The sequence below is a fragment of the Onthophagus taurus genome, chromosome 1, assembly GCF_036711975.1.
Source record: "Onthophagus taurus isolate NC chromosome 1, IU_Otau_3.0, whole genome shotgun sequence".
Taxonomy (NCBI): Eukaryota; Metazoa; Arthropoda; class Insecta; order Coleoptera; family Scarabaeidae; genus Onthophagus; species Onthophagus taurus.
In genome coordinates, this window is record NC_091966.1 from 27,303,416 (window position 1) to 27,325,624 (window position 22,209).

At 29.8% G+C, this 22,209-nt stretch overlaps 1 protein-coding gene and 1 long non-coding RNA gene across 3 annotated transcripts; one reads left to right on the top strand and one right to left on the bottom strand.

The window, feature by feature from the left end:
• Positions 1-5,894: 5,894 nt before the first annotated feature.
• On the bottom strand, positions 5,895-21,959 carry LOC111427118 (motile sperm domain-containing protein 2-like). 2 transcript variants are annotated; one of them, XM_023062110.2, is made up of 10 exons: positions 21,870-21,959; positions 21,696-21,781; positions 21,286-21,429; positions 21,050-21,227; positions 20,836-20,999; positions 20,401-20,603; positions 9,309-9,375; positions 6,792-6,925; positions 6,524-6,721; positions 5,895-6,437 (listed from the first exon to the last, which is right to left on the bottom strand). In XM_023062110.2, the coding sequence occupies exons 2-10, from the start codon at positions 21,775-21,777 to the stop codon at positions 6,111-6,113; spliced, it is 1,497 nt and encodes a 498-aa protein (XP_022917878.1). In that variant the 5' UTR covers positions 21,778-21,781; positions 21,870-21,959; the 3' UTR covers positions 5,895-6,110. The 2 variants fall into 2 exon arrangements, with proteins under 2 accessions (XP_022917878.1, XP_071055186.1); XM_071199085.1 differs by lacking the exon at positions 21,870-21,959 and having other exon boundaries at positions 21,696-21,800.
• Positions 9,330-22,127, top strand: LOC111427129 (uncharacterized). The gene is made up of 3 exons (XR_002707903.2): positions 9,330-9,424; positions 9,691-9,959; positions 21,711-22,127. It is a non-coding gene; the product is annotated as an uncharacterized lncRNA (long non-coding RNA).
• The last annotated feature ends 82 nt before the right edge of the window (positions 22,128-22,209 follow it).

The window sequence follows — 22,209 nt, forward strand, 5'->3', positions numbered from 1 at the left end:
TGTAATACTTAATTACTTCTATTATTTAAATATTCTTGAGCCATTTTAATAGCATTTTCATCGCATTTAATAGACAATAAAGTCGAATTAGAGTGATTGCGTCTTAATTTCATTTTGTTTAGGTGTTTTAATTTATAACTATTACACCCTTTATGTAATAATGTACGCTCCATTGCTTTTTGCAGTGAAATAAATACATTATCTAAAGTTTCTCTGCTTATACTCCAGTAGGATTTTTTCACTGCTTCAATTAATTCCAATTAATTAAGTAGTTGATGCTGAACTGATTGAATGGAATTGAAAAAACCTAAATCCAACACATTCAAATCGGGACTGTTGGGTGGTTGCAGTTTAATAGTTAGTGACGAATCGTTACTGTACAAATGTGGCTTTGCATTATCTTGTTGAATGTTTATTGTGTTTTTCTTAGAACCAACAGACCACTTGTCCCGTATTGCAGGAATTAAATTATGAAGAATCATTTTCCTTATTTCTTCTTTGTTAACAACTTCCACAGCTTTGGTTACGAAAGTTCCCTTTGGTCGATTCTTGCTGTTTCTCTTAGCTAGAGAAGAAGATGCAATGGCCAAATTCCTAACTTTCCATCAAAATACGCTTTTCTATGAAAATCCCAACGTGGACGAGCAACTGCCGCCATAAACATTACCTTTGTAATAAATCTTTTACTCTTACAAGGTCTATGAGGCTGTTCTTCTTCGGGATTTATATAAAAGCTTCTTTTAGTTTTGGTTATATAGAACCATTTTTCGTCAATATGTATGTAATTCAGCAAATCAAAAATCAAAAATGACGGTAATAAAAACTTTAAACAAAATTCAATTCGTCGCTTTTTATTTTCTTCAGTTAACAATGGTTTAACAAAACTAGTGATTATTTTTATTTCCTTTCCTTTCTTTAATCTGTCATGCAATGTACTTTTTGGTACCTTACATGCGTAAGCTAATGACCTTAATGTAGTTCGATTATACAAAGGAAGAGAAGAAATGTTTGCAATTTGAAATGCACTTTCTACATTTTTGCCACCTATTTGAATGTATTCCGAAATATTTTAGGTTCCACTATTCGTACAGTTTTAAAATTTTTGTACCATGGATTGTTTATTCGGATCTTTCGATCCAAACTATTTTCAAGATAGCTGCCACTTCCAGTCTATTGGAAGTAGACTTAAGCTTCGTTATTTTAAATGGAATACTATAGTTGTTATTACACCTTTTAATTGTATGTAAAAAAAATATGTTGACTTTCATAAAAGTTATTGGTGCGTAGCGTTTCTCGTTTTCGAGTTGTTTTGATTTTAAGTTCTTTTTGGCAAATTTCACCATGCTCTTTAAAACCCCATATCCCAGCCAAAGTTCATTCAAAAAAGCTCTAAATTGGCACGATTACTCTTCAGATGCTGTCAAACAGATTGTCATTTGTTGTATCACTGATACAACAATACTCTGATACTAATGACATACTCTGATACAGTATCAGAGTATCTTATACAGGTGATCAAAAATTGAATTATCGTTTCTCCATATTCATTGGGGAAAATTTCCGAAAATTTTTGGAATATCTACTGTAACATGGTTAGGACTCCACCACCAATTCTGATAAATAGAATTGCGCTTGGTTTACCACAGTAGTACATTAGACTATTGTTGGTTGTAAAACCCTCGTGATGAGGTTCAAATCAGCTCTGATTAAATCACTCTCAAATCTCAATCAAATCCCAAAATTAAGTCTATATAGTATACATAAATTTAAAGTAATAATATAGTAATTATTCCAGCATTTTGCACAAATTTCCATTACTATCTAGTGTGACCGAATGTGATGTTCAGCAATGTATTTTCTAAACTTGTTGTACGCTTTAGGCGCACAATACGTAAAACACCTTTGACCTATCGCTTTATATGCTCTTGTTAGCTGCACGTCCATACGAATTGTAGAGCGAGTATCATTACCATGGTCTACATTAGTCTACATCTCGCTACATTTCCGGGTGTTGCAACGCATATTTTATTACAGTTTGAACATAGATTAGAGGGATTGATAATACTTCATATTTTATAAATAATTGATGAGTTTGGAATCTGATACCCACGTTAAGTAAAGCTTTTAAAATCAACCTTTGGATTGTGCGTAATTTTACTAAGTGAATATCTGAAGTTGCTTCCCAAGCAATAATATACCGTATCTCAAATTTGCCTCAACCATTGCAATGTAATATTTCCTATGTGTATTTTCATGAAAGCACTAGGCACATGAGATAACAGCATTTTGATCATATTGCCAATATGCACATCCCACCTGAAATATTGATCCACCGCGACGCCGAGATATTTCACAGAGCTAACTCTAGTAATCTTAGGACAATCACAATCAGTTTGTTGACAGAAGTCGTTGTGTATCAAAAGGTAAGAGACTGTAGGTTGAGAATCAGCGTGTCTGGCGAAAGTGATGAAACTAGTTTTCTCAAAATTTAGGAACAGTTTATTGGAGTCAAGTCAATTTAACAAGATTCTTATATCGTCTCTGGCTAAGGAGACCATGTTTTTGACCATGTTGGGTTTTTACACGATGGAATATTAAATTTGTCTTTTGTACGGCTAAAGTGCCACTTCAGATTACCCAATTTGATTGAACATTTATGTTTAAATGATTATTTAATAATAATTTGTATTAATTTAAAGTGCCAGTTTGTGCAAAGACAAAAAAACAGATACGTAATCAGATGTACCATGTTTCGGGTTACGAAATTTGATCGAAATTTCATATCTGAATGTTCTTTATAATATCCAGGGACCCAAAGTATATATTATTCAATTTAAGTGCGTTTTGGTATGATGCTATTTAACGTTATACTAAAGCAAAACTACCTATTAAATGTTACTTTGTTACCTTATACTACTTTTACTATTTATTTATTACTTTGGGATACAGAAGAAAATAACGTGTTACATCAATATTATCAATTTATTTTTAAATTAGTTTAAGTTTCAAATTGAATGCGCATGAAAAGTTTTATTACAATTCGTAGTGAAATGGAAACATAAATATACATATCTTACACTCCTGATATTTTATAAAAGTTAAGAATGATGTGTATTTTTAGAGACCTGGTGGATGAAACTAATGAATTAAGCTTTGGCTTAAGTCGTTCAACATAGTTTTTAGGGTTCTCGTTTTAGTAGGCGTAAATCAAAGTTTTTGCCAGCACCATTTTGAAATCAAAGTACTACAAAGTGAAATATTGCCCTCACACTCCACTCTCTCAAGTCCATCCTTCCCACGTAAGAGTTGTAAAGTTTTATTAACCTTATTACGTCAATGTGCTTTCTTTGTTCTTTACTCCAACGTTTGCAGGTAATTGCAGGATTTACAGTAATTTCGGTACATGCTACAAAGATTGGTTTGTTATCAAACACTAGTTTCGTTTTGACAAATCTTCCTGTGTAAGATAAGAATTGCTCATCGATAGAATTTTTTTTGTCGCAAACACTATCCCGGCATGCTCCTTTACTTTCTGAAACTTTTGACGTATTTTCCAGAAACAGTTATTAGATCGTGTAGATTCTGGAATTTCAGTCATTGACAATCTTTAATCGTGATCTCAGTGTAACGATTAATAGTCATTGGAGGATTAGGTCATTGGTTAAGTTACCACTAAGTCGCGTCTTGTTTATAAAGCCCAGTTCTGTTTGTGCATTTTGTTGTCATTATTTTAACTCATTTTCAGTAATAATGTATTGATATGTATTATTGTATACATACTTATAATATGTATTAAAAGATTTTAATATGAATTTTATTATTTTATTGTTAAAAATACCGCATTTTTTTTGCTTTATGTTTAAATTTTGTGAAGTGCGGCCATTTACTAAGAATTTTATATTACAATACAGTCATAGCTATATTTATTTTAAAAAAAAAGTGAAATATTTAATTTATAGAAAGCAATTAATTGCCTATGAAACTCTAAATTAATTCATGCCAATATTCGAACGTTCCAAACAAATAGATGAATAAATAGTTCTAATCATTATAGAAATAAACGATAAAATAAAATATCTGACGATGTTTTTGGCTCCTTTATTCTAACAAACAAAATTACTGATCGATCACTTGCTTCTATTGATGTTGACTACGTAAAAACTAATCTGTCAAAAGAAACCCAAATCGGTATTGTAGATTTGACTTTCGACTCATAAACAGTGTTGAAGCAACAAACATGAACGAATCATTTGTGGTCTTTACATATTACTTTATTAAAATAGGACAAATTGAGGTCTTTGATAATACTCATTAAAATAGTAATACCAGCCTTGGTTAAGTTATGATATTCATAATTATTAAAAACTAAAACAAATATTAATATGACTGATATGGCAAGAATGGTATATTAATCAATATGACATATTAATATGACTGATGTGGCAAGAATCGTATATGGAAAGAATTATCAGATTTTTTACTGTACAAATCATATGTATATCTGAACTAACTTCAAAGCTTCTTTCTAAAGTGCAAATTATATCTTTAGTTAAACTGAAAAATTGTAGCACACAGAAGGGAGTGCACTTAATATTACAACCTGAAAATTAAAGAAAATTTAAACATTATTAAGTATTATTTTGTCACAGTAGATGATATGACAAGAATTATCACTTCTTTACTGTACAAAACATCATATGAACTGCATACTATCCGAATTAACTTCTAAGCTTCTTTCTCAAGTGCAAATTACATCTTTAGCTAAAAGCTGTGGCATACGGAAGGGAGTGCACTTAATATTACAACCTGAAAATTAAAGAAGATTTATATATAAACATTATAGACATAATGACATATAGAAAAACATATAGACAAGTGGTAAGATAACGTTATTAAACAAATAATCCTAATTAATCACCAAGGTTAAACCATAACTCTCACTTCACATAAAACTCAATCCCCCAGTAGACATTCTTCAGGAGATTTTACGCCAAATCTATATGTGAATTTTAAATTAAATTTATGAATTAATTAATTTTAAAATAAAATGGATATTTTTAAGGATTTCATTTAAATGTAATGGATACGGTATTAATAAAAAAAATTAACAAGCAAATAATCTATTCATACACTAACGATTACAAGATGTTCATTTTACAGTAAATAGAGTACCAATACAAATATCAGTTCTTTTTCCCGTAAATATTGTTCATACACTCTACTTAATTAATTTTTATTTAGTAGCAGTTCATTTTATGTATAGAAAGTGTTTACTCCCAATTAGAGCCTGTTATTTTTTAATTATCCATTGAATATTTAGTAATTATGTATTTGTAGTTCATGTAAAGAATGAAAATATGAAACCGGTATTAAAAGTTTGTAATGCTTGTAAGATTATTAATATCTAAAAATGGGTTTCGAAGATCAAATTGATGATTGAATTGGTTAATAAAGTACAAAAGGAATCCAATAACTTTTAATACATTCTGTACATATTATAGGATTATCAGATTACCATCAGACTAATTTTAAACGTATTTATGTAGTTTCACAGCTTTTCTTGTTTTTTTTTTTTAGATATAATCATATTTAACAATAATATACAGAATATTCGCTACTTATAAATTATGGGTTTTATTATCCTGTGTATTATTTAGGTGTATGTATATTACTAAATATAAATTATTTAAAACTGAAGAGAGAATTAAACATTTTTTTTCTCTTAAATATTAATATGCAGACTATATTGACAGCTGTGATAACTATATAATTTTATGACAGCTGTCAAGACACTGTCAAAATAAAAACAACTGTATATAAAATAGAAAATCAATAAAAAAAAAACTTTAAATCAATATTTTTTCCATTTAAATAAATCTCGACACATGAAAAACTTAACGACCAATAAACACCACATTTATTTATTTGACGGTTTTCTTAAACTGACAATAAGCAGGACCTCAGAGATGATTAAAATGAACTGGCGGCTAATCTAAAAACGTATCGGTTACATAACCAATAATGTACAATAATTCCCAAACCAAATCCCGCCAGAATTTCTCTTCCGGATTTTGCTGTTTTTTCTGTGGTCCTGTCAGCATCAGCTATTGTTAGGGGTCGCTATCATATCCCCTCATCTTGTAACAAGACTGATTGGAGTTTACATCCTGAATTTCCCAACGGACGAACATCACCAAGAAGATTGCGACCAAAATCGTTAAAGCGATTGTTATTATTTGAAGCACTTGACTACGATCTAATGATTTTTGCAGTTTTCTTTGCGCATCCATTAAATTGTTTACGTTCGATGTTAATTGTTTCAATCGAATGTCGTCGACTTCTCCACTTCCCACCATTGTTGCACTTCCATTTTTCGAGACATCGTCTGGTTGTGCGCATCTTAATCTTTGTTGGGTTATATTTTTACTAGAAGCGTTCTAAACGACAATTAAAAACATTAAAAGGTGAAGTAAACGATTAAAAAAAAAACGATTAATGATAATATAATAGATATAAAAATTACCTTCCATAAATCTGATAATGCACTTAGAGACATTTCTCCCGATTTAACAGGCATACTCATTAATAAGAATTTATCTCTGGATAAACTGCGCACTTGAAAAGGTTGAAGTAAAGTGACACTGACAGTTTCTTTGCTACCGGGTGGTAAAATTCCAGAGCTTGGTCGTACCCTGAATTTTTCAGGGGATGTTGTTTTCATCTATTTAAAAAATAAATTAAATAGTTTGCTTTATACGAAACATTTTAATTTTTATTATTTATTGCCTAACCTTAAAGGATATTGTGGTAGTAGGATCGGTATTTTCCAGTTCCAAAATGCTAACCATTTCATTTCCATCTTTTGTGAATGTAATGACATTTGAAGGATTGATACTAAGCATTTTGTTGGTTGATTCTTCGGGTCCTTAAAAAAATAAATGTAATTACATAAGATTTAAGAAACAGATAGTTAATGAAAAAAAAGTTCAAAAACACAGGAAACATTTTAAAATTGTAGTTACAGTAGAAATCCATTAAGTTAGGCCATTTAAAAGCGGCATGTAGAATGTAAACACATAATTATAGTAGAAATTGACAAAAACGATAAGACAATGATTTAAGATTGCTTTATTTGCATTGTAGTTTTAGTTTAAGTGGTAATAACATTTGAAAAAGAAATGGTTGGGTAAGCTGATTATATAAAAGTAATTTTTAAAATATTAAAAAAATAAAGAATATAATATTAATCTTTACAATATACAGTGATTCGCTACAAATGCAACAATCTAAAATAGTTGTTTAAATAGTTAAAACAATTGAAATTTAATTCAAGAACGTGGTATTCTCTTAGTATATTTCCATTAGTGAATGAAAATAGATCATTTCATTGGCACATTGTAGACAAATTGTAGGCGAAGAGGTAATTTACAAAAGCAGTGATTTCTTTAATAGAGATCTACCTTCTCCATTTAATAGATCCCAACGTTTAAAGTTAAAATCTTCAAAACAAACAAGTCATAAAATGAAAGATTGTTCCGATGCTGCTCAAAGCGTACTGAAGAGACAAAGATTAAAGTCAAAAGAGACAAAGTTTCGTGGAGTGTTAAGCTTTCATCTAACTTCATCCACTTGTTGTAAGATACCATTGATCTCATACTCGAATGTAACGACTTCCTTCACTAAATAGGCGAATTGAAGCCGAAACAGAAATAGTTACCTATTTTGCAAAATTGTTAATTTAAAATTGCATTTTTAGCAAAACATTACTCAACGAAAAGCAATCTCTTTTAACTTTTGTTTTTCAACATTACAACCTTGGTCTCAAGTAATCTTGGATGGCAAAAAGACGGCAGATGAGCTAGTACGAGTTATTACAATATTTAAGGGATTAGAACACACAATTGATGACCAAAAATACCTACGTACATGGTAGAACGAGGAAAGACTGCGTCTGCTATGAAGCAATTTTCCAAGAACTCTGTTGCAGCCAATCTATTCCTAACTTTAATATATAATAATATTAAAACAAGACTGTGGCAACATCAAGGTTGTAATGGGAGTCTTTAGAGAGTATTGCCTCAACACGCATATTAACTCATTTGGTTTATCTAGATGTTATCTGACTATACACGAATGTCTTAGAATGTCTTAGATAATCGATGATAGAATTGGTTATATTAAACAAAATATTTGTTGTAAAAAACAAATAGGAGTGTTTTGATAAAATGAATAAATAAAACGGCGATTTTTAAATGTTATTTATGGTTAAACAAGATTACGGGTGCCGATTTTTGCTTTCACTTCTTTAACTTAATATGCAAAAACCACAAAAGTTATAAAGAATATGAATTGGTATCAACTGGTTATTTTAACAAGTCCAGCTGAATGGTTGTCGACATTTACATAAACAATACACTATGAAAATAATTTTAATAAAAACCGGCATATGAAAGAGTCAATGAATCATTGGAATAAATTATGTTGGAGTTGCATTTAACTTATGAAAAATATACAGGATGGGATCCAAATGTTAATACCGTGTTAAAGACTTAAAAGAAGTCCAGCGGAATCAGATCATATCATTTGATTCCGCTGGACTTCTTTCTATCTTTAAAATTTAATTCACTACATAATATTCACTACTCAAATAAAAATTTATGGACATTCTTAAAGACACCGGAAATGGGAGTACTTCCGATTGTCAACATCCGAATTTTAGTACCTTTTGTTTAGAACCAGTCGTTAACTTTAATACACACAAGATGATACCCATAAAAATGATAATAAAATATTATTAAACGTCATTATTGCCAGATGTAATAAAATTGTGTATGTTTTTTGTTAAAATTACTGTAACGTATTAAATATAAGTCAGGATAAAGTTAATAATAGTGGAAAAGAAATCGTATTTGCAATAAAATTCTTTACGATTAAAAAATAAAGAATATCGCAAATTTGTTAACTCAGCATTTTTAATTTTTTGCAAACTAATTATATTTCAACATTCGGTGTAGCAAACGTCTAGAAACCACAAAGAAAAAGTTATCTTTGCACTAAAATAAAAAAAGAATTGTTCAACTTCAACAAAATAATTTAAAAATTATTTTAAAGAAGCAGAATTATTCCCGAAAACATGCTAAATAAAGACGATTGTTTATCGTTTATCAGAAAACGATTGTATACAATGCAAATAATCGTTGGTGTTTTAATAGTGATTATTAAGTAGAGTGTGGGAATTGAATAGCTGTGTCTGATTAGTTTTTTGCGTTTTTAAATGCCACGATAAAAACTAAAGTAAACGTACTTACCATTGTTTTCTCTATCTCCAGCGGGACCAGGTGAATCCGACATGGGTGAAGCATCGGCAAAGTGGACCTACCACAAAGTTATTGATTTAAACTACTGAGATCGTCCGTAAGACCAAGTAAGTACACAGCGCCGTCATACCAAAATAAAATAAAAAACAAAACCCTCAAAAATAACCAATAAAAACATAAAACACAACATTTATGTTTCCTAATTAAAACTGCAGCATTACCTACAAAAACGAACTCCCAATTAGTTTAAAACCCCCCAAATTCTTTTCTATCCCACCAAAAATGATTTTTAACTGTTTTTTCGATTAAATTCTCCTCCGCAAAACAACTTACTTTATGTGCGGTCATGATTGTCTTTATTTTTTTCTATTAGAAACGTAGGTTGTAGCTTCACGGTCGTAGATTTGATTTCACGCGTGGCGCGTTTAGAAAGGCGAAAAGGTGGCGAAAAGCGACAACTTCCACGACGACGTCGCCCGGAATCGTGGAACGAACGAAATAACAACGATCGAAACTTAAAACGGGGCAGCGGCGCCCACGAGTGGCGGTCGACGATGGGGTGACGATCAATTCGTCAATAAAGTGCGCCACATTGCTGCTCGAACAGACGGACGTTTCGTTCGTTAAATACAGAAGCCGTAGGTAAGGTATATTTTTACCATTATATACTTCCCCGCTCTTTTATGCCCCAATTTCCCCCCTTTACGTTACTCGACTATTTTAGAGAACTGTAACTGTATATATATGTAGCATGTCTATGCATGCATTAATATCTAATTCTATAAACAAACCTAAAGAAATAAACTATAATATTTTTTTGGGTTAAATTTGTAGAAAGTAATTACAATTTTTTAAGAGTCCAAAAAATGGATTAAGATTTTTATAATATCTTTTTGATTTTACCTTTAATAAATAATTTAATCTAACTTCAATACATAAAAAACTTAAATCTTGGTGAGTGCTGCTGTTTATTCATAAATATTCAGTATCTTTATAAAAACCTGCGTTTCATAAAATATTTATAGTTAATGTAAAAACAAACATCCCCAAACTTTACTTTATAAACTTAAATAACAGTTTTATTTAATGGGTATTTAAAATATTCGTCAAGAAATTAAGTTTTTTTAACAAATTTTCTATTCATAACAATATCATTGGTATTCATTTCATGTATGCTTTAATTGATTTTCTATTCCAAAAAGGGTTAGTATTCTAATAACAATCCAATTATACATTTTTAAATCAGTTGTGTTTATCAGCCCTTTATACTGTAGTTTTTAGTTTTTTGTTAAAATAACTCAAATATTTTATATTAACATAAACTTCATAAAGTTTTATTTCTTTGGTAACCAGAAATAAAACATTATTATATTAAATGAAACCTGAATAAATGTGGTTATCATTCTATAATAACTTTTCATAAACCTTTAGCCAAACTGCTTTATATTGATTAAAATGTCTTTCAATATCTATTTTTATGTCGCACGTTAATTGCTATTTTTGGATTGTGACTTTTTTCATGCTAATAATAACTAACGATTCAAGCGCCTATTTACTAAACCTTCAGTTTTAATTGAGAATGGAATAATTTAACTTTAAATTTGTTCATTCATTTTTAGAAGTCAAGTGCTCTTAAATTAAAAATCAACTCGAGTGCAATTAAGTATACAAACATTGCATACATATTTATACCGAAAATTATATTCTGAAATATAACGAGTTTTCGAATTAATCTGATACAAAACAAAAAGTTTTAATATACATATTGACACTTTTTAAAATTAAATTAAAGAAACTAATTTGAGTTAATATTTTCTGTATTACTGCTGGAAGGTGTAGATAAATGTCATTTAACGACGTAAACTTTAGCTAAAACGTTTTAAATAATGAATTTTTAATACCTGTAGATAAAATACCTTTCTCTGATTGTTAGTTTAAAATAACCTTACAAAATTTAAACAATTTATTCTTAAAACCAACTGCGAAATCTTATAATACAAAAACTGCCAACAGTAAAAAGTCAAAATGAGAATTTTATCCTAACTCACAACTATCTATTATAAGGAGACCTTGATGAGAAAAGCATACAAACAAAAGCGGAAAATACCATCACGAAAAAGGTTTTAAGAACTACTGAAATGAGAAATCTCATAATAAGCTACACTTCAAGAAACAGACAGCAATGCGAAGATATCAGAAATATATGTGGCATTGAAGACATTATTAGATGGAGAAAGCGAAAATGGGGTTGAAGAGACCATGTTGATAGAATAACTGAGGACCAATTAGGGAAAATTGCGAATGAAGAGAGGCAGTGTTAAATTGGACATCAACAGCGCAATATGGACCATAATGAAGTACATATTACTAACATTAGCATATTAGTAGTACAGGACGAAGTCATAAATTAAAAAGAAGAAGATTAAAAATCGTTTCGTTCGAATTTATAACACAGACGTCTGTATTTCCACACTTTCCACAAGCTACGATAAGATCTACAATATTTATCTGATGTATTATAGCAGCTAAATACCTTGAACTGTAGCATGCAAGAAAAAGCAACTTTTCTTAGACACTGACAAAACGAAAACCATTCAAAGAAAATTGTAGATTTGGAAAAAATTTTTTTGAAGGTATTTTTTTTTCTATTCGCAAATAACACTTGCTTCAATGAAACAGATTTAATAATACAATTGGATCAGAAATCTATTTGTACAACCTTCAATTATGAAGCAGTTTGAATCAAAGCAGATAAGGCGCTGATCTAAACCCCACCGTTGCTAAAACTACAATTTTTGCGTTTATTATAAAAATTTGTAATGAATTCACAACATAGGTGTTTGATTTTGGACATACATTATTTAAATAATTTTTATACACATTTTGGAGGTAAAGTGATACTACAAATACTTTTTGTAAATATTTCAGCAGTTTACGATTTTGAATTCCACCATGCAAGAAAAAGGGAAAAATATTTTCACAAATACTGACAAAACGATTGCATTTCGAAGATATCTACAGATTTGGAAAAGAAAAGTTCTTGAAGATAATTTCAAAATTTGTCTATTGGTAGATAATATTTGCTTTAATGAGACACTTCCGATAATAGTTGAATGTATTACGGATTTAGAAGAAAAATTAAGTTCTTAGTTTCCATCAGTTAACAATACAATTCATTCGGAAATCATTAACCTTCAATGACCATTCAAACCGCACCATTACCAAAAACACCAATTGGTACAATCTAAGACAGTTATGAATGTACATCTTTTGCATGTAATACAAGTATTGAAATGGATTCACAACTTAGACTTTTGGATAGTAAGGTGAGATGATTTGATTGTCAAAGAGAGAAGTACTTATTTATATACGAGCTACGACAAGAACTTCTTTGTTTGACTAGATGAAACAAATACTTTTTGTAACCCTTCTTTGGAACTTTCGGTGTGCCAGGTTAAGAGAAAGAAGACAATATTCTTGTGAACGTAAAGACCTTAAAAGTAATTTGGAAGTTTTTTATCGATAACATCACATGCTTAAGTGAAACACTTGCGATAATAGTTGAATATTTAAGGTGTTTACAAGAAAAGTTGAATTTTTATTTCCCATCAACTAACATGTAATCTAAGTACGAAGGCTTTCACGGCCGGTGTTTATTGAACTAAAACTAGAACTAACACCAGAAACTTTCGGGTTTCGAAGTGAACTTCGAACCAGTTTCTGAAGAAAGTTGCAACATGGCATCCGAAACGTCAAACCTTTTGTTAAAAGACGCACGGCAAAATCCGACAGTTTCTAGTGTTAGTTCTAGTTTTAGTTCAATTAGTTCTATGATTTTATACAATCCTCAAGTAATTTTGATTAAACATAAACATATTAGAAGAACTGGCAGCTATATTAATTGATCATGGATTGATGATTAAACAAAAGAAATTATTTCTTGAAGCAATATGGTTTTCTATAAAAGAAAATATGTGAGATTACCTTTCAAATAGTATACGCCTAAACATATAATAGAAAACCATATATAAGATGTCACAGAATAAATATTCCTTTCCAGAATAAATTTTCGGAAATACGAGAGGACTGAAATGAACATATTTTATTAATAAATAATAAACTAGTGTATTTCTCGGTGTCAAGATAAACTAGAAATCTATAATAACAATCTCAATTACAACAGGAAAGAGTTAAGTTACTATCGCCATTTTCGATACACAAGTTGTAACGATTTGCAATCGAATGCCGAATTCTTCGAAATAGCTGAGGACGTTTACGAATACCATCAAACGCTAGAATAATTTGAGCTACTAACTCTTCTTCCGTATTATCAGATGTCGCATAAACCAGTGATTTAATATCGCCCCAAATAGAAAAATCAACTAGAGTCTACTGAACTTGCAGGCCATCCTTTTGGAAATTGTTCATTTAGATACTTTCGGCAATGTAATACATAGTGTGCTTGAGTATCACCATGCTGGAAAACAATATTTCTTCGAATATTAAATGGGATATTTTCAAGCAATTCTAGTAGAGTATGTTCCAGAAAAATGCTATACACATGGCTATCTAAACGTACAGGCAGTAAATATGGTCTTACTACATATAATTTTTATCTTGATACTCAATAATTTCCGAACACTAGTTTATCAACAAAAGGTGTCTATTTAAGTGTCCTCGATCATTTTTTAAAATTAGGTATCGTTATTCCGTGACACCTATATATGCAAAGTATTACAAAGTAGTGTACTGAGACGAGTCAGGTAAACAAGATATTTATTTTCCAGTATGTAAGAAATAACATATTCTCGGTTATCGTCACGTTATCTTAACCAAACGATTAAGTCAATTGGAATCTGAGAAAAGTTCATTAATGTCATGCTAAATCTCAATCAACTTGATATAATGCTCTCATAGATTACAACAATTTCTGCATATAATGCCAGGCAGATGAAAACTGCCTTTGCATCCCAGATATATCCTGAGGGGATATCGTCCTTGAAAGAATATGCGTTTCATTTACAGTAACTCAATCCGATACCTCTAATAGTACACAATAATAAAGGATTTGATCAAAAACGAATGCAAAAAAATATCGTTCTATCATACAATCAGGTAATAAACTAATAAATAGTCTAAAATTATCCTAAAATAGCTATTTGCATATGACATATAAAGTATATTCCTAAAGTTTTATTTTAATTATAAACAAAAATTGTTGACATTTATGATTTTTCAGTATGTTCTAGGCATTATTTTCAAATAATGTAAGATAGCGCCAAGATTCGAGTTATTAATGTAACAATTAGAACACTTGTTGAAAAATTGACGTGTGAACACTCTAATTTAATATTATATCAATTTTATTTATTGGTATTCGATTTTGAAATATCTTCAACAGTTACTACAAATACAAGCACTTCTTTAGCTAAATTTTTAAAAGTGAAAAGCTTACAGGCTATTTTTTTCATTTGACAGTCTACTTTTGAAATAGCTTGTATAAAGAACTTTTTATTTATTTTTCCACTGCTTAATTATAAACCTAAATAATCACTACGAAAAATTTATAGTTATTTTAAACAATAGATCTTGTTATTAACTCAATTTCATTTTTGTCGAAAACAGCATAAAAGATTTAAAATCACAACATATTTTTTATCGAGTACTTTGTTGAGTAACAAAAAAATATGGTTCATGTTTGGTATAAAAAACCCGAGAATAATAAAAGAATGATGACACATTGTTGATAAAAATCGATAAAGTTAAAAAAAACTCATAAGCATGTATATTTACACTGAGAAATTAGCTTTTATTACATTTGAATTGAACCAATTTAAATGCTGTTAACAGAATAATTTTAAATATGAAATAATTTTTACATTAATATTAAGTATATTAACAGTACCAGAAGATATTTCCGTGTAAGAAATCATTACAAAACGAATGAAAAAAAATCACCAAATTCGGCTTTCGTTTTCCAGTAATAATTAAGTTTTTATTAGTTTCTAAACTTGACCATTTTAAATACGATCATTAATTACCAAGAACACAACATGGTTCTCATTACCTTATGCGTTTATCATTATGCCGCATCTTGACATCATGACAACTAATTATATCTCCAGCAAAGTTGGCATTTTCCATCGATCAAATTTTAACTGCATTAAGTGTTTTAAAGTGTTCTATTTTTAACGTACTATAAAACAGGAGATAAGTGACCCTATCCCTTATACCGGCGGTTCTAATAACCAGTATGTACCAGACATGGTAATGCAATAGGTAGCAGTGACAAATTGATGATAATGAATTACAAGACACACATTTAAATGGTTTAATCAATATCTCTATCTAATAGGGTAAATTAAAATATTTTAAAATTTAATCCTGTTTTATATAAATTATATTCCTTTTCAATATTTCAGATCTGTATTGGTCATAAAGAGAATGAAGTGTGTAAAACACTTTTGATGCCAAACATGAAATATCTTCTAAAAGAAACCGAATCCAATGAAACCTCATCAGAAATCTCTGGACAAGCGAGTTCCCATATTCGAAAAGAGCATAAAATGTATTTATCCCCAAAGCTAAACTAAAGAAAATCAAATGAAGTGGGACGACCCATACCTGACAAAGAAATTAAAGTAAAAAACACCAAATGAAAGCTGAATTAATTTTTGACGTTCTTATGGTATAAACTGATGAAATTATCTGCTTTGACCATCTAAAACTCACTACTACTAAAAGTACCATCGATACATTCTATCTAAAATAATTATTGGTGTATAACTTTTGCATTTATTCTGCAAAAACGGAACTTTTACTTTTCACTTGTATAATGACATAACTTGATAAAACATCATATGAACCCATTAACTTTCTGAATTAAAGAGTATATCCAAATATATCGTACTTATTTAATTTCTCTGAAGTCACATCAGACCAAAACATGCTTTTCGATTTTGTAAACTATTTCAAAGATACATGTAAGATATATGTATATATCTTACATGTTTCTAAATTTAAGAAAAATTGAAGATGACACCCATTATCTGCAATGTACTACTACTGTCGTAGTCGTTTTGAGGTTTATTGACGTAGAGCATGGTTTTTAAGATTGCCCATCAAGAGATATCGAAACGGATAATTCAAAAGATCAACATAACTAGGACACATCGTCAAGATATCACGAAGTATTACATATTCGCATTTTCTTCGAAGCAAAATTTACGATATTCTGTCATTTCGTAGACATGTTCTACAAAGATCTTGAAAAAAATCGAATTTTAGTCGAATTTCAATCACTCTACACTCCAACACAGTAACAAAAGCCTCCTACATCATATGGTAAAACGTTATGTTTGTAAACTATGCAGTTTGCTTCCATACTCAATGGTCTTTAATTCTTATCAACGCTACTCTCGCCCTTTCAACTACGACCAGTGTCTTCACAATGCAGAAAGTTTACGAGATTTTTATCCCTCGTCTATGCAGTTGTTTTAACGTGATGAATCCATCTAATATATTTTCAAAGTACACCATTGTAGCCAATTCTAAATATACACATGAAGCTATGAAGGCCATCATTATTATGTTGTGTCTGGTAAGGGACTATTAGGACCTATTCACATATAAGATGTCTCATTTCATCTTTTCAAACAAGTACGAAACTGTCAAGAAAAATTGTTGTGTCCCTATTTAGATTCGTTGACAAATATTCAACAATGACAGATGTAAACTAGGGTATTGTTTCAAAATTGGATGCAATAATCAATTATGAACGTAAAGTGTAATTCTTTTGTAACGATTCATTTTATAAAAGTGAAATATTCTTCTTCAACAGACATATATCATAATACTACTACGTATTGTACGTTTTAAGAACCTCTAAAAATTACCACGAGGTAAACATCAAAACATGCTTACAAACCAAACTACAATAAGATGATTTTGCTAGAAATGCAAAATGCAAAAATAGAGGCAGAAGAACGAACAAATTCTCAAACAAGCCCAAACTCTTCAAGGCGTTAATAAAAAATTAAACTCACATGTCGACACTGTAAGGAGAAAAATTATAATGGTTAAACACGAAATAAATGAGAGAGATCAGAAACTTGAGTCAAAATCGACGGGATTTTGACTCATGGACTTCAGATTAAGGAAGAAAAAAGACTGCTAAAATCGTACATATTAAAGTTATATTTAGTAATATAGGGAACAAATTAAATTTTATAAAAGCAAAACCGAAAAAAAGTAACGTTTCAAAAATTGGGTTATGAAGGAATTAATAATGTTTATTTCTGTGATGAGTTTACTAAGTATAGTCAAGAACTACTTAAAACCACGAAAGAGTGTATTACTGAAAATATGTTTGGGTTAAAAACGGTAAGTTATTCGGACAAGCTGGTGAAAACAAACTAATTATTAAAAACTGATAATTTGCCAAAAAATGAAAATTGGCTGTACGAGAAAATTTATTTTTATATAATGAATAAGTTGTTATGAATCTTGTAGATTACAATGGCATACATAATGTAGAGAAGATAGAAGTGGTGGAGTATTGATATTGACAAGTTACGAAGTAGAATATTGATGCAGCTAGATGTTAAATGGAAACATATTTAATATTAACATATTTAGTGTCCGCAAACACTCGCACATGAGTCTTTATAATCAAATTATAACAATGTTGGAATCCGACAATAAGGGTATAAATTCAAAAGTTGTGAAAATTCTAATAGGGAAATAATATAGAGAAATAATCTCTTCTGGAGAACTATACACCGATACTCTCTACCATCTATGTATTTACAAAAATATTTGTGTCAACCTAAAAAGTAGATTCTGAACCATTTAAACGTGATTAGTTTCCAAACTTGTAACTAGCATGGTTTCATAAGTAGTAAGAGCACACAAACTGCTGAAATTTGTCTATACTATCTGGCTGAAAATAAATGTGTTCTGGATATATTCCTAGATAGGTTAAAGCTTTGAAGAATTAGAAACATTGGAAATTCAAGCACCATCACATAGAATATTTGAAGATCATTTAAAGAATCGAATAAATAGTATTACCATGCACAAGACTCAAATCATGTGTACCTTAAGAATGCATCCTTAGAACCTGCCTTATCTGCTAGCAATACTGTTTTATTTAATAGCAGGTCTCTGGACTCTGATACACAATATAGTTTAAACACTATTTACTCTTAAACTGAAGATAATAACATTAAATTAATAAAAAGCAAATTATTTGGGCGTTGTCTTAGGCAATAGATTATCAAAAACGACATAAATACATAAACATTAGAAAATGGTTGCTGCATTGGCAGAAAATGATTCAACATTCTACCGCAACATGTAAAAAACATAAGTGCTGGTCACAGATTTACTATCCATATCTCGACTGCTCTCTGTTCTTCCACAAATCTTTCTCCACCTGTCTCTCTTACTACAATCATGTGATTTCCGCTTTAGGATCTGTTTGGGAAGTCAATTCCCATCGAATCTTTAGACATGGCCAAACTACCTCACTTGTTTTATTTTTTATATCATCTCATATGCGTTTAGCAGCCATGATTTCCCAGATTCTTAAATTTCTTATTTTTAATCCATCGCTGTGGCTTCAAGATACTTTTCTCTTTTTTTTTTGTTTCCTTGGCCATACTTCGCTTCCATATGAGATTATACCTTTTATGATTGTGTTGTATATCTTCTACTTGTCTAGTTTTGATATTTTTTGATCCCATATTATGTTGTTCATTATATTTATTACCTCCCTTCCTAAAGTATTTCTTTCTTTAATTGCTGTACCTAGCATTGAGTCATTCATAATTGTCATTTTCTAAGAGAAGATCCCTGCTCTAACCTCCTACACACACTCCATATTTTTCAAGGTTTACCTTGAATCCCCACATATCATATTCCTCTATCAACTTTCTAGTCGTATATTCCAGATCTAAACAGTCTTGCGCAATTACTATTTGGTCATCTGAAGCAGAGGATGTGTAAGGTGTTGTCTTTTAATGGTACACTCATTTTCTCACATTTGCTCCTCCAGTTTCTTACCTATCTTTACTTTTGCTCTTAAGTTGTCGTATAGTGTTTTGACTGCTCTTATTAAAATTATTCTTATATTAATCTTATCCGTCGCCAAACCCCAGAGTTTATTTACTCTCTTACGGTTTCTTAAGGTCCACATACAGGCAATGTACTTCTTTATTTAATACATTTTCTTCTCAGAAACGGAGACTTTTGTAATAAATATATTGAAACAATAAATATACTCGTGAATAAACGCATATAAATATATTGAATCGATTACATTAATGTTAGATACTTTATTAATATCTACTTATTAATATTTGGAAGCGCCTTGAAAATGAAAACCGACGAAAAAAATATTCCACAATGTTTTAAAATGAAGTTATCATTTGGCACATTACTTTTGATATAATCATAAAATGATTAATGTAAAAATTACTTTATAACTATTAACGTCAATAGCATTTAAATTCCATAATTTAAACGAACATTTTTTAATGATTATTGGCTTGCTATAAAAGATATATGACTAACATTAATTTTTTGTTAATTATAGCAAACTTTATAGAAGTTTTTTGCTCAACAAAAATAACAAACTCTTAATAACACAAAGAACTATAAATAACATTCTTGATAAGCGTAACAATGGATTTTTATTCATACACATAATTTTTGGATTAAATAGTGCACATAAAAATCGATTTTTTCCATATTTTGGACTCAAAATATTGTAGGAAAAAAATACCTATCCTAATAAGAGATTTTCTTAGAAAATAATCTAATAGATTAAAAGACGCTCCCTTAAAATCAATATTAACACCCTAAATAATTTATTTGTGAAGAGGGAGTGTTCTTGGCATTAAACTAAAAGGTCAACAAATTTTTGTAACTAAATCCAACCTTATTCCTTCAAAAGGCGAGATCAATAAACCTACTCACTATCAGGTTGTCGAAATGTTTACGTAATTTTTTTGATAAAAATTGTTGATCAATTCAGGCATTTTTTTACTAATCCCCTGATAATTACGATAACGACGCTTACCTTTTTATTTATAACCGCGCTATTGTTATTAATGGTATCTTCAACGGAATCGGAAACGAAACTGAATGTATAATCATCCTCACCACCCCATTGTTTTAATGCTTGGTTTAACGGAATCCAATTGCTAACTTCTGCTTTTTTAATAGTTTTTATTCGTTCAATTGCTTTTGGCGGCAGCCAAGATTTAATTAGTTTAAATACAGCTATAAATATAAAAATTGTGATAAAAATAGTAAAAGAATCATTCTTTGAAGGACAGTGAATAATAAAATTAAGTAGGTATATTAAATTAAACATAAAGTTTGATTCATTTTGGTAATCATTTAACTAATATGTTTATATGTCAAGGATAAGTTAAAGGTCACACAATTACACAGCATAAAGTTAATCTAACTTATCAGTTTGTTATCAATTATTTTAAAATTAATTTCTTACCGTTTAATATCCAAGCCATTTCGTACACTATTATGTAGTTTAAAAACCATGGATAATAATTTTTAAAAAGACCAATCAAGTACTTTGTGAATTCCAAATCCATATTTGAAACGCCACAACCCTCCAGATCAAAAAAAATCGTTAACGCCTTACCATTTTCTTGCCTAAGAAAATCATATATTACAATCAATCGAATCTTTTTTAAGTTTATTACCTTTCCAATCTTTCTAACCAATAAACAAGACATCTCTTTAATTCATTCAAATCTTTTTGACCTTTTATGTGCTTTTTACAAAAGAATATGAAAACTAAATGACCCTCAATGTCACGTCCCCTTGGAAAAATTGCTCCTTCTGTAATATACTCTAATCTGATGTTATTTTCATTAATTTCTAAAAGAAATGTTTATATGTAGTTAATTTGATTGTCTTTAGTGATGTGGGAACATACCGTTTACCCCAAAACTTTTTCTCCATTTAATAGTATCCGTTAACATTTCGAAAGCTAGTTTGTGATCCAAATCATGATGAATTAGGAATCGTTTTAACCAGAAATCGTTTGTTTTTATTCTATCTAAGTCAGCAGGATGTATAACTAACGGAAATTAATGCAAAATCATAAAAAAATAATAAATTGTGAGGTTTTTATGAATAATTTACTTAAATGTCAAGGTTAAATAGATTTATTATCTATCTCAAAGCCTTAATTTTAATAGTTATAGAACTTACAAATTATTTAAACATAAAATCACATAGACAATGATTATCAACTTCTTTTCGGTCCGATAAGATTAATCACAACATTTTATAACCGTTAAAATAACATGTGAAATTAATTTTATTAATAAAAATTTAACTTACAATCCTCTTTTTCAGAATCAACAAGTTGTAGCACCGCATTTCGAAGGGCATCCACCTTCTCCTGGGGTACCTCTTCAGCCATAGTTCTATACATTTTTCGAAAGAAAAAAAAATTAGTTCTGTACTGATAAGGAACAAAGTGAAAAGTAACAAAGTTAATAACGGTTAACTTACAATAATTATACAGGTTGATTTGCAACTTTGGGATGAAATAATTGTTAATTAAAAAAAATCAAAGTCCACAGCACTCAGCCTTCGAAAACTAACTGGACAAAAAACATGCAATTGCAAACGTCAAAAAACCTTCACGGATTCATCTTAAACAAATAATTATGTGAGGGCGCCACTGTATTTGTAAACAAACCCAATTGAAATAATTAATTAATTGATTTAGCCGTTTGTAATTATCAATAAAACTCATTTCAATTGTAATTAAGCGTTTTTTACTTAAATTAAGGTAGATATTAATAATAAGTAAAGTGTTATAGCGATTAAAAATTTAAATTTTTAAAAT

What these genes read in the sequence shown, in the direction of transcription:
- LOC111427118 (XM_071199085.1), bottom strand. Translation starts at nt 21,789, where the DNA reads ATGTATAGAACTATGGCTGAAGAGGTACCCCAGGAGAAGGTGGATGCC. An exon ending in TGGTTAGAAAGATTGGAAAG is followed by an intron (nt 21,000 to 21,049) that starts GTAATAAACTTA and finishes TGATTTTCTTAG; the next exon opens with GCAAGAAAATGGTAAGGCGT. An exon ending in CATTATCAGATTTATGGAAG is followed by an intron (nt 6,438 to 6,523) that starts GTAATTTTTATA and finishes ATTGTCGTTTAG; the next exon opens with AACGCTTCTAGTAAAAATAT.